This window comes from Tinamus guttatus, unplaced genomic scaffold (assembly GCF_059628265.1).
Source record: "Tinamus guttatus ecotype Peru unplaced genomic scaffold, ASM5962826v1 Tinamus_guttatus_pri_ptg000104l, whole genome shotgun sequence".
Taxonomy (NCBI): Eukaryota; Metazoa; Chordata; class Aves; order Tinamiformes; family Tinamidae; genus Tinamus; species Tinamus guttatus.
Genome location: NW_028288638.1, coordinates 27,984 through 47,750, shown reverse-complemented (window position 1 = coordinate 47,750; position 19,767 = coordinate 27,984). Strand labels below are relative to the sequence as shown.

The 19,767-nt window shown below is 38.3% G+C and overlaps 1 protein-coding gene across 1 annotated transcript in view; it reads left to right on the top strand.

Moving 5' to 3' along the window:
- The window catches only part of LOC104567377 (cullin-1), a 44,123-nt gene extending 26,633 nt beyond the window's left edge, over positions 1-17,490 (top strand). The window contains exons 8-22 of the mRNA XM_088520854.1: positions 3,143-3,305; positions 6,798-6,928; positions 7,687-7,794; positions 7,877-7,983; positions 8,751-8,799; positions 9,249-9,380; positions 9,931-10,048; positions 11,426-11,502; positions 12,259-12,390; positions 13,755-13,847; positions 14,962-15,009; positions 15,095-15,177; positions 15,514-15,619; positions 16,266-16,379; positions 16,865-17,490. Coding sequence (XP_088376980.1) covers positions 3,143-3,305; positions 6,798-6,928; positions 7,687-7,794; positions 7,877-7,983; positions 8,751-8,799; positions 9,249-9,380; positions 9,931-10,048; positions 11,426-11,502; positions 12,259-12,390; positions 13,755-13,847; positions 14,962-15,009; positions 15,095-15,177; positions 15,514-15,619; positions 16,266-16,379; positions 16,865-16,945 — 1,542 coding nt within the window. The 3' untranslated portion in view covers positions 16,946-17,490. The remainder of the gene's footprint in view (positions 1-3,142; positions 3,306-6,797; positions 6,929-7,686; positions 7,795-7,876; positions 7,984-8,750; positions 8,800-9,248; positions 9,381-9,930; positions 10,049-11,425; positions 11,503-12,258; positions 12,391-13,754; positions 13,848-14,961; positions 15,010-15,094; positions 15,178-15,513; positions 15,620-16,265; positions 16,380-16,864) is intronic.
- The last annotated feature ends 2,277 nt before the right edge of the window (positions 17,491-19,767 follow it).

Sequence of the window (19,767 nt, the reverse complement as noted above, 5' to 3'; positions counted from 1 at the left end):
AAGCTTACTGTTTCTATACCAGGCACTGGTAGCATGTTATTGAAATCTCTTCCTGAGCAAACTGGCCTCCATAGAATAAGTAGATCATTAATTAGCTTTGGCTCTTTCAGAATATTTTGGTCTGGTGAACCCTACACCATAATTCTGATCAGCAGAGACCTGGTTTAAATTCTTAGTTTCTCTGGCCTCTGGGATCCTAGGCAGGGTAATTAAGAACAAGCTGGATAAACATTGACTATTTACAGGCTGGTTATTGGGTCAGTCTTACTGAATTTAAAATAAATATGTCATGTTCATTCTGAACAGGTGTTGCTCTATATATGCGCACACACACGTGCGCGCTTGTGTGTGTTGTGTACACATATATATATATACTTATTTATATACACACACACATGCACACTTTCTTCAGTATGTTTCCTTGCTCTCTAAATTACTTCTTTCTCCTCCCTTTCAATTTAATTCAGAGCTCTGAGTATGCAAAAAAAAGTCTGCTCACGCACCTAGAAAATGTGTCCCTTGCATCAATATCTCTGTGCTCCTTTTACCACACAAAGGTTTTCTGAATCTTAGTTTTGAAGTGAGTGATTAAAAAAATATAATAATAATTAAAAAACAGATATGCTCAGGAAAAACCCAGTGAAAGTCATCTGGACATCAGTGGGATGGTGCCCAGAGTCAGTTGTTTTCAGACATCTGTATTTGCTTCTCTGCTGTTGTTGAAGTAATGATTTTAATTACTTCCCTTTCCGTTTCTTGTCTTTCATCCTTCAAAATGTTTATATAAAGCTAGAATAAGGACATTTCAGTCACTCATAACAGAAATGACAGGCTTGTCCAGGCATCTTTGGTTCAGGACACTGAAAAGCTGGCTGAAAGTCGCTGGAACTGTTTCAAGAACTAGGGATTAGTGGTGAATAGTGACTTAATAGTATCCCAGACAATCATCAAGACTTCCAATTTCCACATGTGGGTTGAAGCTGATGATGTTGAAGATAAGCTTATGTAAAAAACTGTCCAAATGCAGAGAAAATCTTCAAGAAGGCAGTGCAGCCTTATTGTAGTCTTTGATCAAATTCGGATACTGGAGACAAGTAAGCCCTTTGGGCTGGATTGCCATGTCCTCACAAAGAATGTGCTGATGTAGAAATCCAACCAGACAGGAAACTCTTGTTTTCATTACTCATTTGCTGCGTTTAAACAGTCAAATTAAAAAGCTTCATATTGGACCCCGAAGTCAAGGTAGTAGGAGCATGCAAAATATGCAAAATGGTCTGAACTGTGACTGTGACCTCGGAGAAAGGGGAGAGATGCATGAATTGAATTGCCTGGCAGGGCCGGGGGGAAGTCTGATTGATTTCTGTGAACCAGTATGCTGTGCAGGAGGGATTAAGAGAGATCATGCAAGTTATCAGAATGAACTGCTCATTTGTAATTCAGATATGATTTTTTAAAAACTTTAATATGCATAAGGAATTATTAACATGTTTTTGCCTTAAGCATCACAAGGGTCAATTTCCTAGTTATCTGCTCTGTTCAGTGACTGAGATCACATGTGTAACTTACTTTAATGCCCGGAACAGAGCAATGCTCTCTATAATCATTTATTTGTATATGAATAGAATTTTCTTTGTGATTTATCTCCCTCCTTCCCCACATTAGTGAAAAGCCTTTAATGACACTGTTGTGCACATCTGTAAGTAGTCCAGCAGTCACATAACATACTATCACTAAGAGGGTCTTGAAAGTCCCTGTTAGGAGATAGGAAAAATCATATACTGTTAGTACTTTCAGCTGACTTCCTTGCCTCACTTCCTCTGTGTATTGAGTTCTGATTGGATTAAATGGCTTTGCAAAGTTATTGTATAAAGAAATGTATTGGGTACCTTAGTGCATGCCAACCTTTTAGCATCATATCAGGGCATTACCTTGATCTAACAGGATTCTGGTTGTTTGCTGTAGAAAATTCAGCAAAAAATTGTTATTTGCTGTCATTAAGGAAGTTAGTCCTTAGTGCTGATGTGTGTTCTGAAACACAAATTTATTTCCCTTTCCAAACTTTTTATTTACTGTGTTCTGAGCTGTACTGGTTTAACAGTGAAAGACAGTAACCCAGAGTCAAGCGACCAAAGTTAAGTGCAAAATTATTACAAAAATGAGTGAAGTTAGCAATTATCTAGGAGATTAAAGTTGTCTGTGTGTGATACAATATTTTTTCAATTAAGTTGTGATTTTTGTTGTCCTTAATGTGATCCTTCATGATCACTTTGTATCCTAAAGTCTTAGGAAACTGCTTTAATTTCATTTCCTTCTCTTAGTTACATTTATTAATTCAAATAATATGGACTGATAAGAAGCCATATATGCCTTATTGCTGATAATGTGTCACTCTCACAGATGGCTTCTAAAGCAACATTTCTCACAAATGAAATAGAGGTAATTGTTATATAAACAACTTCAGGTTTATGTTTTTGAGTTTAGTATTCTTCCTCAAGTGACACTTAGAAATTTGGTTTAGCAGGAATACATGCATAAGTAGCATTTAATGTGCCAAATTAAACACTAGTACAATTTAAATGACGGTAGGTTATTGGGAAGCATTTATTTACAAGAATGTAGTGCTTTTCAATGAATTTAAATACACAAAAATAAATTTGAGATGGGCAAATTATGAAATGGTAATTGTGTGCCTTTTAGTGTTTGTGCAGGTATGAAATGTGTTCATGTTTGTTTTAAAGGAAACTACCTCTGTGGCTGGAGAGTTTGCAGATCCTGAAGGTGCGAGCATCTCCTGTTGGCCACTTTCTTCTGTCAGCAGATTTTCATCTTAAAAAAAAAAAAAAAAAAAAAAAAAAAAAAAAAAAAAGGAGGGAAAGTAACATTGCTGTGATTCTCCCCCTACTTCAACAGTATAAGATTTTCATCAATATAGACATTGAATCTGTATTTATGCAGTAGGGGAGGAGTTACACTACAATTCCCAGAAACATAACAACTGTTCACATAGGTGGAACAGATATGCCGCATTATGGAAAGGTTTGTTTATTTTAGTTTTCTTGAATGAACTAACTAAACAGGCATCTACTTTTGCTGTTAGAGCTCTGCTCTGCTTTTCGTGGAGGTTGACCTGGTTGTTCCGTAGGCTGAAGCGCGTCTTCTTGAGGAGCAGCGCAGAGTTCAGGTGTATCTCCATGAGAGCACGCAAGATGAACTGGCACGAAAGTGTGAGCAAGTACTTATTGAAAAACACTTGGAGATATTTCATACAGAGTTTCAGAATTTATTGGATGCTGACAAAAATGAAGGTAAGCCAACTGAAATATTGGGTTTAGTTTTTTACCACTCTTCCTCTCTGGTGATTTGTAAGTAATGTAACTTCTGATAATGGCTAAGTGTGATGGTTTTATGCAGTAATTAGAATGAGGGAAAAGATAGATGCTGAACCAGTCAGTGAGCAATTGTTGATTAAATGGATTTGACCTCAGGCCGCCCATTCCAATCTCAAATTTTAAGGCAAAACAGTACTATTTTTGGTATCTCTAAATATGCCTGCAGCAGCTTCAAGAACGTTTGGGCGATTCTTCCAGCAGGAGCTAAGCTTGCACGAGAGGCATGAGACAGAAAACAGACCGCTGTTCTCACCATCTGTTTCCAAGACCTCTTTGGAGTCAGTAATGAGAATTTTGCAATCCAATTTTCTAGAAGTAGGCTTAAGGAAATTTAAAGGTAGAATAGAAACAAATAGGGAGCCTCTGAGACGTTGATTAGAAATGCACATAGGACAGATAACACAAAAAGGTGCAAATTAGTAATTAATGATATAATTTTTGCTGTGAAAATTAGTCTGAAATGCCACTAATGTAGTAAGTTTATGCCTTCGTAGATAGCACGCAGTACAGAAGCTTACTTATTTTAGAGGAACTATTGGAGACCTGGTTGCCAAAAGCTGAGGTATCGTTAAGAAGTTAACAACTGGTTTGGGCTGTAAGCATTCAGAAGGAGATAATGCCTAACAAAAACAAAACTATCAAAAACATACTTCTTGTAGATCATGCAGGTGGGGAGAATGAATGGTGTTTCGCAATGGGGATTAAATCTATCTAGAAAATAAGAGTAAGGCTTTACACTAAAATGTTTCTTTTAAGGAAGTGACAGAGCTGAAGAGATGTTGCCAATGATGTTGGTTTGAGAGTTGTAAACCACTTAGTGTTGAGGTTTCTGAGTGGCTCAAGATAGAGGATTAGTGGCCAGCGTGACATTTGCCTTTTTGCAAAGCTGTTAAGTTATGATTGTTCAGTTATGACTTGTGAACTCTTGGTATATCAACCTTAACCAGCTGTAAACAATCAATGTAATCGTTTTTCTGTTACCAAGAGCTGCTTCAAAATGAAAATAAACATTTAAGCACGCTTGTTGCATCAAAAGTTACCTATTTCAAAAGCAAATTGAATGTTGTTAGCCCTATAACCCTAAAAGATCAGCTATTGTTTACAATTGTAAAAAACATTTTTTTTCTCCATAATTGGAAGAAGTTCGAATACAGGTGGATCTTGAATAGTAAAATGACTTCAGTAATAGAAATAGCAATAGCACAATTCTGAAAAAGTTTCTGGACTCAGGAGGCCTTTCCATGTTCTTTTTTTTATCAATAAGTCTGTGGATTTTGTGATCACCTAATGTAGTCACTTATCATAGTGATAGAACTTCGTATGTTTGTTCGTTTTGTTTCATTTTGTAGCTCATTTTGAGCTACAAAAAGCCAAAACCATAAAGCGTGTGTGTGTTTGTTTTTGATTGGTTGGTTTTTTAGGTCTTATTTTACCTTTGTTGAAGCTGTTTCTGAGATTATTTGGTGTTTTTTCACAAGTCATGTTTTCCAAAATATTCCTCTTCCTCTTGCAGCATTTCACTTGCAGAAATTAAGGTAGTTATTCCTTGGCCATTTCTAAGTATCATAAATTCTTAGTTAGAAACATGGATTCTGATCATGAGTAACACATGAATTGCCACAAAATCTATGATCATTTCACTCTCAAAGCACTGGTCTTAAATTTACAGTAACTCTAAATAGACTACATAGTCTATTTTAGATTATCCTACCCTCATATAACATCTTTATTGCCTTGTTCTTGAAAGTAAGTTGATTTTTGAGGTCCTTCGCATGAAGTACATTAGGTGTGTTGTATTGCAGGCAACTCAGCTGCTGTTCTGTAACTTTAAATTTCTTGTGCAACCAGTAACAAAGGTTTTGGGGCACATTGACCGCTTGTTACCTTTGCACATTAGTATGATAACTGTGGGAAATAATTATCTTTGAGGAATGGGGAGAGTTTATCCAAATCTTCCTTGAGCTTTTGTGGTGTCAGCTTCATACTTGGCTAACTAGAGACAACCTGGTAAAGCAACCTATGACCAAACCATTTGTTTGGGGTCAGGACTAGTGGCAGAACATCCCACCCATGCTTGGCATTATTGTCCTATCATCTTGATAAAATCCTATTGCTAAAAGAACAACATATTTTTAATCCAAAAGGTGAAAATTTGCCGCTGTTTAACTGAAAGTGTTAAATGGAAAGAGCAATTGGCCTGAACATACCTGGCATAGCCTCATGAGAAACGCATCGAGTTTTGAGTGTTGTATTTCAGAGGTAGTTAGCCGGACAGCTACTTTATTGCTCCAACTTATTTAATGTCTAATAATACTCAAGAGGTAATAAATTATATGTAAGCTCTTCAGAGAGCTGTGGAAGAGCTGCATATAGTTGAAGACCTTAAGGTGAACTACTCTCATTAGTCTCCAGTAGCTAATTTGGTGCTTTGCCTTTTCACATGAGTGTCTACTAAGTAAGGCCAAGATTGCTAGAGCTAACTAGTAGTTTTATGGTTTATGTCCATGTTGAAGCATTTCTGAGTCTTGCATTCAGAAAATACCAAGACTCTGCCCTGTTTAAAAAGAATAAGTGCAAAGCCCTCTTTATTATTATATTTCCAAAAATTACTGTTTGCTTTGGGAAGTCTTGACTAAATATTGGTGAGATTTTAATATGAGGTTTTAGCCTCCATGAAATTATGTCCAGTTTCTTTTCACCTTTATTAATCTCGAGCTTTGTGGCAATGGCTTTCTCTCTCTCATTAGTTTTTTCTGTTACTAAATGTCAGGTATCTAAATGTTCTTTTAAAAGGTAGCTTTACTGACAGCACTTCATTTATTGCAGGGAAGTTGGTTTATAGTTTTTGTTTGCTACAGTTGCTACTGTTGCTGTCACCAGCAGAATATGCAAAAGGCTGCCGGTGTTGTTGTATTTCTGAAAACTTGTTTTGTATGAGCAGGAGGCTCAGAGAGAACACTGCACTCTTAACTAGTAGTAATACTAGTGACAGTCCTGGTTGAATGTATCAATTTAGAAACTTGAAATAAGGGGGTTGGGAGGGATATTGTTTATAAAAACTGAAAATCAGTAGTTAATATACCTCTGTAATTTACCTCTGTATACCTCTGTAATTTAGTTTCAGTTCCTGAAACTTCCATGGTGTTGTGAAGATAAAACATGATACTTATGCAAATTGTTTCCTTTTTAACTAATCATAACTCTCCAGGTTATTGCAAAGATTTACTGTAGCACTTCATATTTTGGTATAACTTATGTGACTTCTTACAACAGCAATCGCATGTATGTTTTTGGTAATGTTGAATGTTTATTGAATTAGACAATTTCTATTCTCCACTTTGTACGTGAGGAGTTGGAGTTATACTTAATACAAGTGGGAGACATTGACTTTCTTTTCTTCTTTTTCAGACTTAGGACGCATGTATAACCTTGTATCTCGAATCCAGGATGGCCTTGGAGAGCTGAAAAAACTCTTGGAAACCCACATTCATAATCAGGGTCTAGCTGCAATTGAGAAATGTGGAGAAGCTGCTCTAAATGCAAGTATCCCATCAGGGACACCTCACCCTTTGCCCATCTCCCCTGAGTCGTCTTCTCAGGGGATAGAGGTGACTGGTCGGTCATACTTGGTAGTTAGTGGAGAGAGATGTCAGAATGACTCAGCTGACTATTTTAGACTTTTAGTGTAGAATGAGTTGTGTTCTAGACTCCATTAACTATGTTAACTAATGTCAGTCAGAAGATTGATACCTTTAATACGTTTGGTTGTCTTTTTAGAGTCTTTGTAATCAGGAGATTCCTCTGTGAGAGTTCTCTGGGAGCTCTTGAAATTCTCATGTGAGGGTCTTGCACATCTGGCGCATGCGCTAGAGCAGTGGCCCTACAGCTGCAAATTTGCTCTTGTTGGTGGCAGGAGAAGCTTTTCAGAGCGCTAATACAAGTGTAGCCGCATTTTTCTATCCATTCTCCTTATCCAGAGCTCATATGATAGGAATGTTATGGGTGGGGCAGGGGGCACTCCTTTTCAATGTCCTTTTACAGACCTGTTACTTACGAATTTGGAGAGTTTCTTCTAATTTAAAAAAAGAAAAAAAAAGATTGCCCATTTCTGTTGGGACTGCTTGGAATTCAAATTCTGTCTTTAAAAAAAGAAAAGTCTGCACGCTAACTTACATTTAAAATTCCTCTAAATGCTTTGTAGATCTTCACCATGAAAATTTGCTTAAGGCAGGGTTTTGGAAGAAACAGCAGAAAGTCAACGAGTTTCATTACAGGCAACAAGTTCTTTTTCTTACAGGATCCAAAAATGTATGTACAGACAGTGCTGGATGTCCATAAGAAGTATAATGCTTTAGTCATGTCTGCGTTCAACAATGATGCCGGTTTTGTGGCTGCACTGGACAAAGTAGGTATATGTGTAGTCATATGATGTAGTCATCCTTAATGTTTTGGCTCCTAAAAATTTCACTGTCTTTTGTGATTTATAGGCTTGCGGTCGATTTATAAATAATAATGCAGTGACAAAAATGGCTCAATCATCCAGTAAATCCCCGGAGCTACTGGCACGATACTGTGACTCTTTACTAAAGAAAAGGTATGTCTTCAAAGTGGGAATTATTGTTTCAGGTTGACTTCTGTTTTAAAAAGATTTATTGTGTGAAATTTTATTTTATCTTGAGCAACAGAACTGAACATTTCAATAAAACTTAATTATACCACATTTTGAATTAAAAATTTCAGTAGGACTTTCTTCCGTTAAGGGCAGGGAGGGTAACAAAGGTTCTCTGTCCCCCTTCCTCCCCTTCTTTTTCCCTCCAAATATATATTCCCACTATAAATACTCTCTTTCTTTGAGGTAGCTTTGGGGTTTGACTGATGGACTAGCAGAATGCGGAGGAAAACAAGATGTTGCCACCTTAACTGTCACGCGCTCAAGAGTGAGCTCTGGGAGCTGTTGCTTTTTCGCTGTCTCCGGCACCTGGGATGAGAAATAGCCGTAGCATTTAGCAGCAGAGGGAAGCCAGAAGAGAGAGAGGCACATTTAAACACACAAAGCCTGCATATCTTCCTAGGCTCTTAGGATGTCCCAAGCACTTCATGGTACAGGATTTTTGACTGGTTGTTTAGAGCTCTTATCCATTAAAGTTGCTAACGTATGTGCATTTTGTGGAGTAGTGAAGAGAAAACTGTTCATTTCAGTACATGGTTTCCTCTCAAAAGAATCCTTGGCCCCAAAAATATTATCTCGGTCATTTTAACCGTGATCCTTGTTTATGAAATAAACTTTCACAAACCTCCATATGTAGTTTCAATTTAGTGATTTTGGAATTACAAAAAAAAAAAATCCTAATTTTATTGCAGCTCGAAGAACCCCGAAGAAGCAGAATTAGAAGATACACTCAATCAAGTGGTAAGTCTCAAATACAGTTCTGTATAAGCTTTGACAACTTAAATTATTCAATTGTCACACAAAAAACCCCACTTTGTTCTGTATATTTGCTTTTGTTATATAATATCTTAGATTTTCAATAATATACTTAATAATTTCTGCCAGGGCTGCTTTTATAGGGATTGTACTAAAAAATAAAAAATAAAAATCCTTAGCTTGAATTCAACAATGTATTTCAAATGGCGGAACAGAATGTGCTCCGTTGAATTTTTATGTAGAGATACATGTATATGTGTGTGTCCATGCACGTATACAAGGTGTATCTGCAGAATATGTAAACATGTTTACAACTGTATTCACTCTCAAAAAAATCTTAAAAATTTAATTGTTAATGAAGTAGTTACTATTGTTGCTCTCCTTCAATACAAATGCTTAAATATTTTCTTATAAATATTCTTGTCTTTATCCAGATGGTTGTCTTCAAGTATATTGAGGATAAAGATGTGTTTCAAAAATTCTATGCTAAAATGCTGGCCAAGAGACTTGTGCATCAGAACAGTGCTAGTGATGATGCTGAGGCAAGCATGATCTCCAAGCTTAAAGTAAGCACCCCTTGGTTGTCCCAAATCCTCCAGTATTGCCAATCTTGGCATTATCTTGGAAAGCGGTGATGTGTGTTCTCCCAAAACATTGTGATTTTTACTCAGACCTCATTATGTGTGATAGAAAAGTCGGACTGCTGTGCTTTTGGCAGACTTGCATGTCCATCTGATGGAATAAGTTTAATTCTACTGCAAATAAATTACATAAACATCCTTATCCAAGTGATTCACTGCTGAAATGTTGCTGGTCGTGTTGCTTAATTCTATTAACCCTTGTTGGTACAGAAGTTGAACCAAATAAGGTCTAAGGTCTTCTAGTAGTCCGCTCATTGCATGTAGGTGCGGTGGGTTTATTTATTGATTGATTGATTTATTGTCCAAAATTGTCTTTTTGGTGGCAGTTAAATACCCCTTACCCAGTTGGGTTAATGGTTTGAGTAAGGGAGGTAGTGCACTTTGTACGTGATCTTTTACGAAAATGGATTTCTTGACTTTTCATTCTTTAATGCCAATGTATAAACTTGCTGACATCTTTGCTTTTAAAATGCAGCAAGCTTGTGGTTTTGAGTACACTTCCAAGCTGCAGCGGATGTTTCAAGATATTGGTGTAAGCAAGGACTTGAATGAGCAATTTAAAAAGCACCTGACCAATTCAGAGCCATTAGATTGTAAGTAATACATTTATAACCAGCTGTTTTTCTGCAGTCTGAGTTACTGTTTAGTAGTTTAGCTTCCTCTTATCCTACAGAGAAGAGTTAAGTATCTGAGGGAAGCATTTGATTTATACATCATGCCCTCCAAAGGTTAGCATCATTAATATATTTTGACCAAGATAGGTAGTATTTTTTTAATTAATATTCTAGGTCTGTGCTGTGTCTTCTAATAGCGCTTTGTATCTTCTGTTATGGGTAGCCTCCTCCTGATTTTGCAGCTCATCTTTAGGTAGGTAATTAAGTTGAATCCTGTCTTTTTTAGTGATCGGAAAGATTCTTTTGTTAAAAACAACCTTAATTTTGGAGTAGAGTTTGGCTTAGGTAATCAGACTTGAATAAAAATATTAAGAAAAAGAGTGCTGTCTTTTCATGGAATCATAGAATGCTTAGGGTTGGAAGGGACCTCTAGAGATCATCTAGTCCAACCTGCCTGCACACACAGGGTCACCTAAAGCACGTGGCACAGGACTGCATCCAAGCAGGTTTTGAAGATCTCCAGAGAAGGAGACTCCACAACCTCTCTGGGCAGCCTGTTCCAGTGCTCTGTCACCCTCACTGTTAAGAAATTTTTCCTTAAGTTCCTATGGAACTTTTGATGCTTTAGTTTCCGGCCGTTTCCTCTAGTTCTGTCGGTGGCCACCACTGAAAAGAGGCCAGCACCATCCTCCTCGCTGCCTCCTTTGAGGTACTTATAGACATGATCTGACACTGACGCTTTAGATCAGTAGGTGTTGCTTTCTTATGAAGAAATGTTTTTTTTTCACTGAAACTTGCTGAAACAAATTCTTTCAGAAATTGGTAATTATGTTTTGAATGATGTCCGAATGCTCGTTATCAAGCTTCAAATTTAATTATTTTTGTATTATATTTACTAACCTGTCCCAAATGCCATACAAACATGAACTTGATTTTTATTATCGTTATTATTGTCGGTATTTACTGTAGACTGGAAAGTTTCGTATAAAATTAAGTAAATAAATCTGCATTTACACTTTTTTTTTAACATTTGCTAGTTAGAAAAATCTCTCATATGGGTAAAAACAGGATAGCGACCTTTACAAATGAGAGGAAAATTAAATTATAAGAACTTTCACGCTACCCGAGAGCAACTTCATCTTACATGGATTCCTTTGCTTTACGCTGTAACTAAAATATAAATAAATATAAGTAAAATATTGTCCATGTTGTTTTGTGATTTGCACCATGTTAGTCTGAGGAGGACAGCGCCCATCCTGGTTTGTGTTAGAGCTCTGAAGCTGCATGTTTGGAAAGAGGGTGGACCAGAGGAGGGGAGAATGGTTAAGCCTGTTAACCTCTGTGTCCCTCTTGCAGTGGACTTCAGCATCCAGGTCCTGAGCTCCGGATCGTGGCCGTTCCAGCAGTCCTGCACGTTTGCTCTGCCGTCCGAGGTGAGGCCATGACCTTTACAAAGCTTTACGTGCATTTATGTTGCAAGAGGGTGGCTTGTTTCTCCTCCTACTTTGTTGCATTTCGAAGAGGACTGGATTTCTTTTGCTTTTACTGTTTTGTCTAGAGGCTTTGTGGGTCTAGATTGACTTTTTGGCTGGAGGATATTTGAAAGAAAATAAGTCACTCAGGTGGTGGGAGGAAATTGTCCAAAGACTAAACTGATGCTTCTGGTGGAAAGTCTATGATTAATGAATCTTTCTTCAAAACATTGAACAGTAACTAAAGTAAATCTTTGTTATTTTTCTGTGTATACCTTTGCCTAAGATACGTTTTTTTCTGGCAGTTAACTTCAGTCCAGTAAACTATTCAGCTGCTAAACATCAGTTTTCTGCTGAGTGTTTATCCAGAATAGACAAGACAGGTACTTAACATGAGGAATGAAGAAATATTGCTAAATAGAACAGTAAGGTGGTTAAAGGAAACTGTCTTTGTAGCCTTGCTTAATCTGTCATAAAGGAAGATGGGAGCCTTTTCCCTTGGGTAGGTTCTTCCTGTTGGGACCTCCTTAGAGAGAGAAGGGGAAATTTTCTAGGACAGACAAATGGAAACCCAAACTATTCAAATTTTTCAGAGTAGAGGAAAACGTGGCAGTGGAAAGTTGCCCAGTTTGGTTCTCTCATGGCAGGTTTGGGACCGTATTGCAGGGAGAAGCATGAAAGAAACTAATCTTCTTTGTTGCTGCTGTTTTCATACAGTTAGAACGGAGTTATCAGAGATTTACAGCATTTTATGCCAGTCGTCATAGTGGAAGAAAATTAACCTGGTTGTATCAGCTGTCCAAAGGGGAACTGGTTACCAATTGTTTCAAAAACAGATACACGTTACAGGTAAGCAAAACATTGCGCTAACAGAAACATTGATTTAATGCAGTTTCTAGAGCACTGAATGCCAGCTGGTCCCTTGGAAGAGCTGTGCACTCTCTGCTATGCTACTTGTGCGTTGTTGGGATGATCCCTGAGGTGTCTTTACTCCCAAAGTGGAGGTAATAGACTTTCCCTGCCTCCAGAGGAGCATTGTGCAGGTAAATGTGTTTAAAAAAAAAAAAAAAAAAAAAGACATGCTCATATGCTGAAGCAGTGAAATTCATGCATTCATTCACCTGCACCAACACACCAACTAATTCAAATAGATAACGGAGTGCACTGAGCTGTGTTTTTTTTTATGTCAAAGTATTCATTAATAGTAAGTAATGAGATTTCACAGTAAGCGTTTTAAATTATTGAATTCCTCAAATAATGCACCTGTGTGTACATATATATGTTTACACACACATAGATGTTTATCCTGCATTTAAAATGCTTATATGAATTGATCAGCTCTATACCCGAGAGTAATCCTGCTGCCTCTAAAATAAATAGAACAAAGCACAAGTGCAAATCTAGTAAGCACAAATCCTTTCTGTATTGCTGAAATGAAGCAGTGCTGTTTGACTTCCCCAGACAGTTGTTGGTGTTCAGATTCATAGAGCCCTTCTTGCACATCTGATTTATTTGCTTTAATGCTACTTAAGATCAAAATTTAAAAGAAAATTGACTTTACAGAAGCAAATTACTTGTGGTTTAATCAGTCGTTGAACTGGGTTGTATGTGCTAAGTGCTTTGGATGTGATCTGATACTGTTCGTACACTTCTGTCTCGCAAAGTTGGCACAGGAAGGAGATCAAAGCCTGAGATTATCCTGCTGCTTCTCACTGAACTTGGGTCACCAACATGCTGCTGATAGACTTGCATAAGTTGCTGGTGGCCCCCTCGTTTATAAATTTGATTTAATTACTCTGCTAGAGCTGGAAGGATTGTGAGGATGAATCCGGTAGTCTGTGTAGGTTTTTAATGCCTGTTTAAATGAGCAAGAGTCAGAGAGACAGAGGAAAATAATTAAGGGTAGTATTAGTAAGAAAGATAGATTAAACTTTGACACCACAGTAGGAGATGGGGAGAAGGGGCTGCAGCTAGTTAGATGTTGACAGTCTCGGGGTTTGTGTTGAGGTAATGCTGGAATGTAGAGTTGTGGCTGTGCAAGATCTGTCAGACTTCTCTTATTAGCACTAGTGGGATATTTTTCCAATATCCAACTAGAAAGCATATGTGTATGCACTGGGGAAGTAGAAGCTGTTCACATTTCGCATGTATGTTTGTTCACTCATTTCATATTTGTCTTTTCCCCCCTTCCCTTCTTTCTCTGGGTCTGGAAGGCATCGACGTTCCAGATGGCGATTTTATTGCAATACAACACAGAAGATGCCTATACTGTGCAGCAGCTGACAGACAGCACCCAAATAAAAATGGTAGTGACCTTGCACATTTAACTGCACTTTTGAGGTGTCTCTTGGGCTTTAGAGCTCTTGCTGGTATCATAAGAAACGGGGGTTAGATATGCCAGAAGCCAGAGCTGGTTCCTGTTCTGAAGGAGCAGCTGTTTTCTTTTCTTGGTCAACTTTCTTTCCTGGTTTGCTTTCTTGTAATCATAATTTCTTAGATTGGTTAGCATATCCAAACTGCTGTTGATAGTAGAATAAATATTATCAGTTTTTCCACTGTGCATATGTTTGTACTTTAAAAAAAAAAAAAAAAAAGGAAAAGCAGTGCATTTTCCAGTTTAAAGTGTAGGGTTTCCTCCTGTTTGTATCTCAAGGTTCCTAGTAGAAACTTCAGATTTGTTGTCTCACTACATGTTGTAGAAAAGGTTCCTTCTTTTAGACTTTATGGCCCACAGGTTATTAGACATCTGTGTCTTTTAGAAATAGTTTTGAACCAAGTCAGGTTCAAAGGAAACCTGGAAAGTTAGTTTTCAAGTCAGGAAAGTTAGGCAATCCCCAGTCAGTGAAGATTTTTATGTGTATTTACTAGATAGTAAATTTTATGTATATATAGGAATTTACTACTTTACAGAATATTCAGAGATCTGAGTTGCGTTTATCATAGTATTTAATATATTGTGTAATATACATATGGACAGCTAGATAAATACTAATAAATGCTTCGTATATGTACTGTATATAATACTTCAGCCAACAGTTGACCAAGTGCAACAAGAATGTGTCTCAGCGCTCCAAAAGGACCTCACAGGGTTTCATCTGTGTGAATGGGCTATTTACTGTTTGCCAGCCCCATTGCTTAGCTGCGGAGCCTCTGGAGTCCTGGAGATGCGCCCCCCAGCTCCAGCTGCCCCTGCTTGAGCAGGAGTTGTCCCAGCAGACCTCCAGAGCTCCCCGCCAGCCTCAGCACTCCTGTGATTCTTGGTCTAAATCTCTGTGTTTCATTTTCTGTAGCATGATTCAAACTGTGAAAAATGAAACGTGGATTAATTGCCATATCTTTAAAATGCTTCCAATGCCAGTTCGAGAGAAAGGTGCTATATGTCTGCACTGATAACTTTTTTTTTTTCCTGTAACTTTGCAGGATATCTTGGCACAAGTTCTACAGATACTGTTGAAATCAAAATTACTCGTAAGTGCTTTTGATTTTTTTAAATGATCTGCTTACCATTCAGCCAAATGTCTTCCTGCTTAATTATTTAATTCCTTTCTTGCAGGTTTTAGAAGATGAAAATGCAAATGTTGACGAAGTGGAGTTGAAACCCGATACCTTAATAAAACTCTTTCTCGGTTATAAAAAGTAAGCCAAACCTCCAGCCGCATCCGCCCTGTGCGTGTGCTTGGCAGCATCCTTGCCTCTGCATGTTCAAAATTTGTGTGTGCCCTGATCTGTGTGAGACAAAAGCTTCAGGGTTCAGGTGCAAATTCAGTGTGGATCCAGTAAACCTGCTTTGAAGGAGATAGGTGGCTAGTAGGGCATTAAGCTATGCTTACTCTCTTTAGGGGCATGTTAATTAAAAAAAATATATATATGTATATACTGTTTTCAAAGTATCAAAGCTAAAAAGATTACCATTTCAGTGTGGGTTTTGGTGCAGTATTTTTAAAAAACTAATTATTTATTGTCTTTTTGTAGCAAAAAGTTAAGGGTAAACATCAATGTGCCAATGAAGACTGAACAGAAGCAGGAGCAAGAAACTACACACAAAAATATAGAGGAAGATAGGAAACTACTGATTCAGGTGATTTGGACTGCACAATATTTGCACACTGTGTACCTATAATTGTAACTTTAAAATTCTTTAAGGAAGATTGGGGTTTTCCTGTTTTTATTTAAAAGACAATGTGCTTATCCAGTGCATAATCAAATTGAAGCCAGGGGTGTATTTACAGTACCCTTACAGGCTGTTAGGGCCAGTAATAAGAGATGCCGAAAGGCATGGTAGGACCTTGTTGTTCACGTTGTGTTGTTCAGATCGTCTCAACATGCTGCTTTGGCTTGCAGAGGTGCACAGCCTCACCACATAGTGATCTTGGAAGAAAGCCAGCAATAGCTTGCTAGCTAACTAGATGGATAGATAATGTCTAGATAAATGGGTATGTTACAAACAATATTTTGAAGATGTTTTATCACTCCACTAAGAATCCACTTGAGATGCAAACGAGACAGGGGAAGGAAGTAAAATTTTGTTTCTAAATGAAACACAAATGTTAAATAGCTGAATAGAGGCTTTGTGTTAACATATATGTTTTTATGTGGGTGCTGTTGTTATTACTGGCCTTAAGCAGGGTGGTTCCAAGTGCCCGTCTCAAGCACTTGGAGCGGGCTCTGTCTGCTGCACGCGCAGCACTGAGCTCCTCCTCTGCCTGTCTGACTCTGCCCTTTAGGCTGCTATTGTGCGAATCATGAAAATGAGGAAGGTTCTGAAACACCAGCAGCTGCTTGGGGAGGTGCTCACGCAGCTCTCCTCCCGGTTCAAGCCACGAGTTCCCGTCATTAAGGTACACGGTAACGTGCGGCGGGTGGGAGAGGGGGCAAGGAGAATGTTACACACACGCTTCCCAACTAGAAAGGACCTCTTAACAGTTGAGGTGAATTGGAACATTTTTAGAATTCTAAACAAGTCGGGAATGCTTCCAAAAATACTGTATTTCTCCCAGTGTTCCTCAGATGCTAATGTGCATGTTTACTTTTGTTTGCAATGGTGAAGCAGTAACTGGGGTGCTGTGTTTAGAAGCAGCAGCCTCTGCCCCACGTTTAGCTCTTGTTCCTACACTTGTGCTGCCCTCCCAGTTGTGCCAGTACCACGGCTTCCAGGCCTGTGTGATCCAACAGAGCAGGGAACCGCTGTAGGATAAGATAAGCAGGGAGAAAAACAGATAGTACCTAATTCAGGTTCTTTCATCAGATTTGTTTAGTGGTTTAGAAACACAAAAGGATTGTTTCTGAGAGTACCCGCCACTTCTCTTTCTGCTTCTCTCTCCAGAAATGCATCGACATTCTCATCGAGAAGGAGTACTTGGAACGTGTTGATGGCGAGAAGGACACCTACAGCTATTTGGCTTAACATTTTTATTAGCAATTATCTGACTGTGTGACACTCGGCAAATAGGTATGTGATGGAAAGGACAAAAGCAACTGAACTTCATAGCAGCCACCCTGCTGCCATTTGGACCTCCCTTTTTAATAACTGAGACCAGGACTCCCATCAGCCAGTCTCAGATTTACATCAGAACTGCTCAGGATTGATACATTTCAAGTATGTAAATATGGACACCAATGCCATTTAACCTAATTTAAGAACAGAAAGGAATCAAACCCTTCTCCTTTGAGGGTTGCATGCTACTGCATTTAAATCAATACATTGGCTATATGATAAACAGCTGTCGTCATAGGCAGCACTTTTAAATGTTGGCAGCACTTTGAGAGCGAGTCTGAATGGACCCATGTGTAATCTGCTATGAAAACCCATTTGTATAGTGTGTTTCATTTTTTAATGTGTGATAAATAAAAAAAAATTAAAAGATTTCTGTACAAGTTGCATTTGGTTTTATTAAGTTTCACTACTTACCTTTCTAAATGTAAATAAAAGGTATAATAGTTATGAAAGCTGTAACAGCTTGTTTTGCTTTTCCTCCTTTCCACTGTTTTCCAGTAACTTAAAGCACCTAAGAAACTGTTTTTTCATCTCTAACAAATATGCATGTTGTTTAAAGAGGAAATGTTTATGTTTTTGAAAGAGAAGAGCTGATCTCAACAACTATGCAGAATACAAAATACGTTAAAGAGTATGAGTATATATGTCAATGTGTGATCACTTGAAATCAGAGCCTTTTTTTTGGATACTAAACAGATACAAAATGCATTGCATGTAAATGCTGTCCAGAATTAATAAGAAGTTTAGGCTGTTCCTTTCTCTTCTAGTAAGACAAAGTTGATTATGTTCCTGAAGAATAATTCCCAGTTCCTATTGAATGCAGCCTGCCCTGGAATAAAGCCATCTGGAGAGTTCCTGCATGCAGCCTGCCGGAGCAGACTTGGTTCTGTTCTCAGTGTTGTGTGTTCCCTATACACAGGTGAAGTGAGGAGTACTGGCTTTCCTGTGCTACAGGTGCTTGTTCTGCCACATGTGCCCTTCTCTTATCAATGGTGAAAGGACCTGGGGTGGCTGCTAGAACTGGTGACTTGTTTGCTGTTTGTTGTGACAAGAAGGAAAGGGGTCCAGGATTTGGGTTGATACTGTCTTTTTGTGAGGTAAATTAGCTTTTAATGGCTAGAGTTGTGCTTTGCTTTGTGGGACCTACAGAAATTGATGATTACATAAAGAAAGGACTCTGTGTGTGCATGAATATTTTTAAAATATATAAAAAGAATATATATTATAAAGAAGGAATGATTATGAAGAACTGTTTCTAAATGGCTTGAAAAACTGAAACAAAGGGAGTGTGTGTGTTTTTTTTTTTTTTTTTTTTAAGGCTGCTAAATTTATTTTAACATTTCTGCAGAAAATCCTGTGTTTTGCCAAGGGCACAACTCAAAGGTGGCTGTAGCATGAGCCAGAGTGGTGTGAATAATGATGTGTCATGGGGAAAACCAGAAATAATCTGCCCCAGGTTCGAGCTGCCAAGGGAAGCAGAGTAGAGGTGGCAGCCTGACCCAGCACAGGGAAAGCAGCAGTATTCTAGTTTGTGAGTCTTGTTAATGCTGGACATGTGTGTGTTGCTTTGGCTACAGCCTGAGCTAGTGAAGAGAGGCAGCCTTGACCCACATGTTGAGTCTTGGTACTCCTCACTTTACCTACCCCTGTTGCCACCTTCTTGCTGGAGCAGGGGTCCCAAATATGATAAGTCTCACCAAGGAAAAGGTTTGAGGTGTTTGGGTCAGACTCTTTTGCATTAATAAGATGAGAAGTTGAATTCCCACCTCTTCAGGACCCCAAGCAACAAGTACAGCAGAGGGAGGCAGGAAGGGTAGTTGCTCTAGCTGTTCAACCTGACTGAGGGGTTCCTGCTTGCCTGCCCTCAAGAGAGAAATGCCAGGCTGCTCCGCATTTGACTCTTTGCTCAACAAGTTTACCTTTGAGTTAAAGCCTTCATAGGGAGCAAGAGGACAGCAGGAAGGTGTACTTGCTCTGCAAGCAGTAGAGACAGCTTTTCAGTTGCTTTTTGCAATATTACTTCCTCCCTTTGGTTGGCAGAGGTTTTGCTGCAGTGTTCAGACTCAAGCCAGTTTGTCAGAAGCAAAGCTGAGCTTCTGCACAAGACCGACCCAAGCTGCCCATTAGCCCCCTGAGGGATTAAAACATATAAAAAAGTTCAATGAGTAATCTGCACCCATAGGCAAAATATTTGTTGCTAACAGAATTTGAGGTGTGACATAATTGTTCTTAGGGTAGTTGAAACAAAGGGGAAAGAAAGGAAGGTCAAGGAGTGAGGAGCTTTTACTTTCACATTCCCCATGATGTTGGACTCTGGCCTCTTCCCCTCCACAGTTCATTCTTTAATCTCAAGTACAACCGGAAGTAATGTAACAAAAGCCTAGTTTAGTTCAGTACTGCATTTGTGCAGAAGTTGAAGGTAAGTCCTCAGCCTGGGTTTCCTCCAGTGGCTAATACAAATTTTCAATCAGTTCCAGTAAAAATGAAGAACTTCAAGTATCCTTTATTCACGGTTGAAAAATGTACCACACCACATTATTGCAAAAGTTCATAGGTACAAAACACTTTGCAGCTGGTGAGAAGGCAATAAAAAGTTGTTTTGTAAATTTGTTACTATAAGTTACTGTTACAGTACTTCGCAAATTTAGAATTTCAAATTGCATCATTTTATTTTTCTAAAATTGCCCACAGTACTAGAAATTCCTGAAGATAAGGCAGCTTTAAAAAAAAAA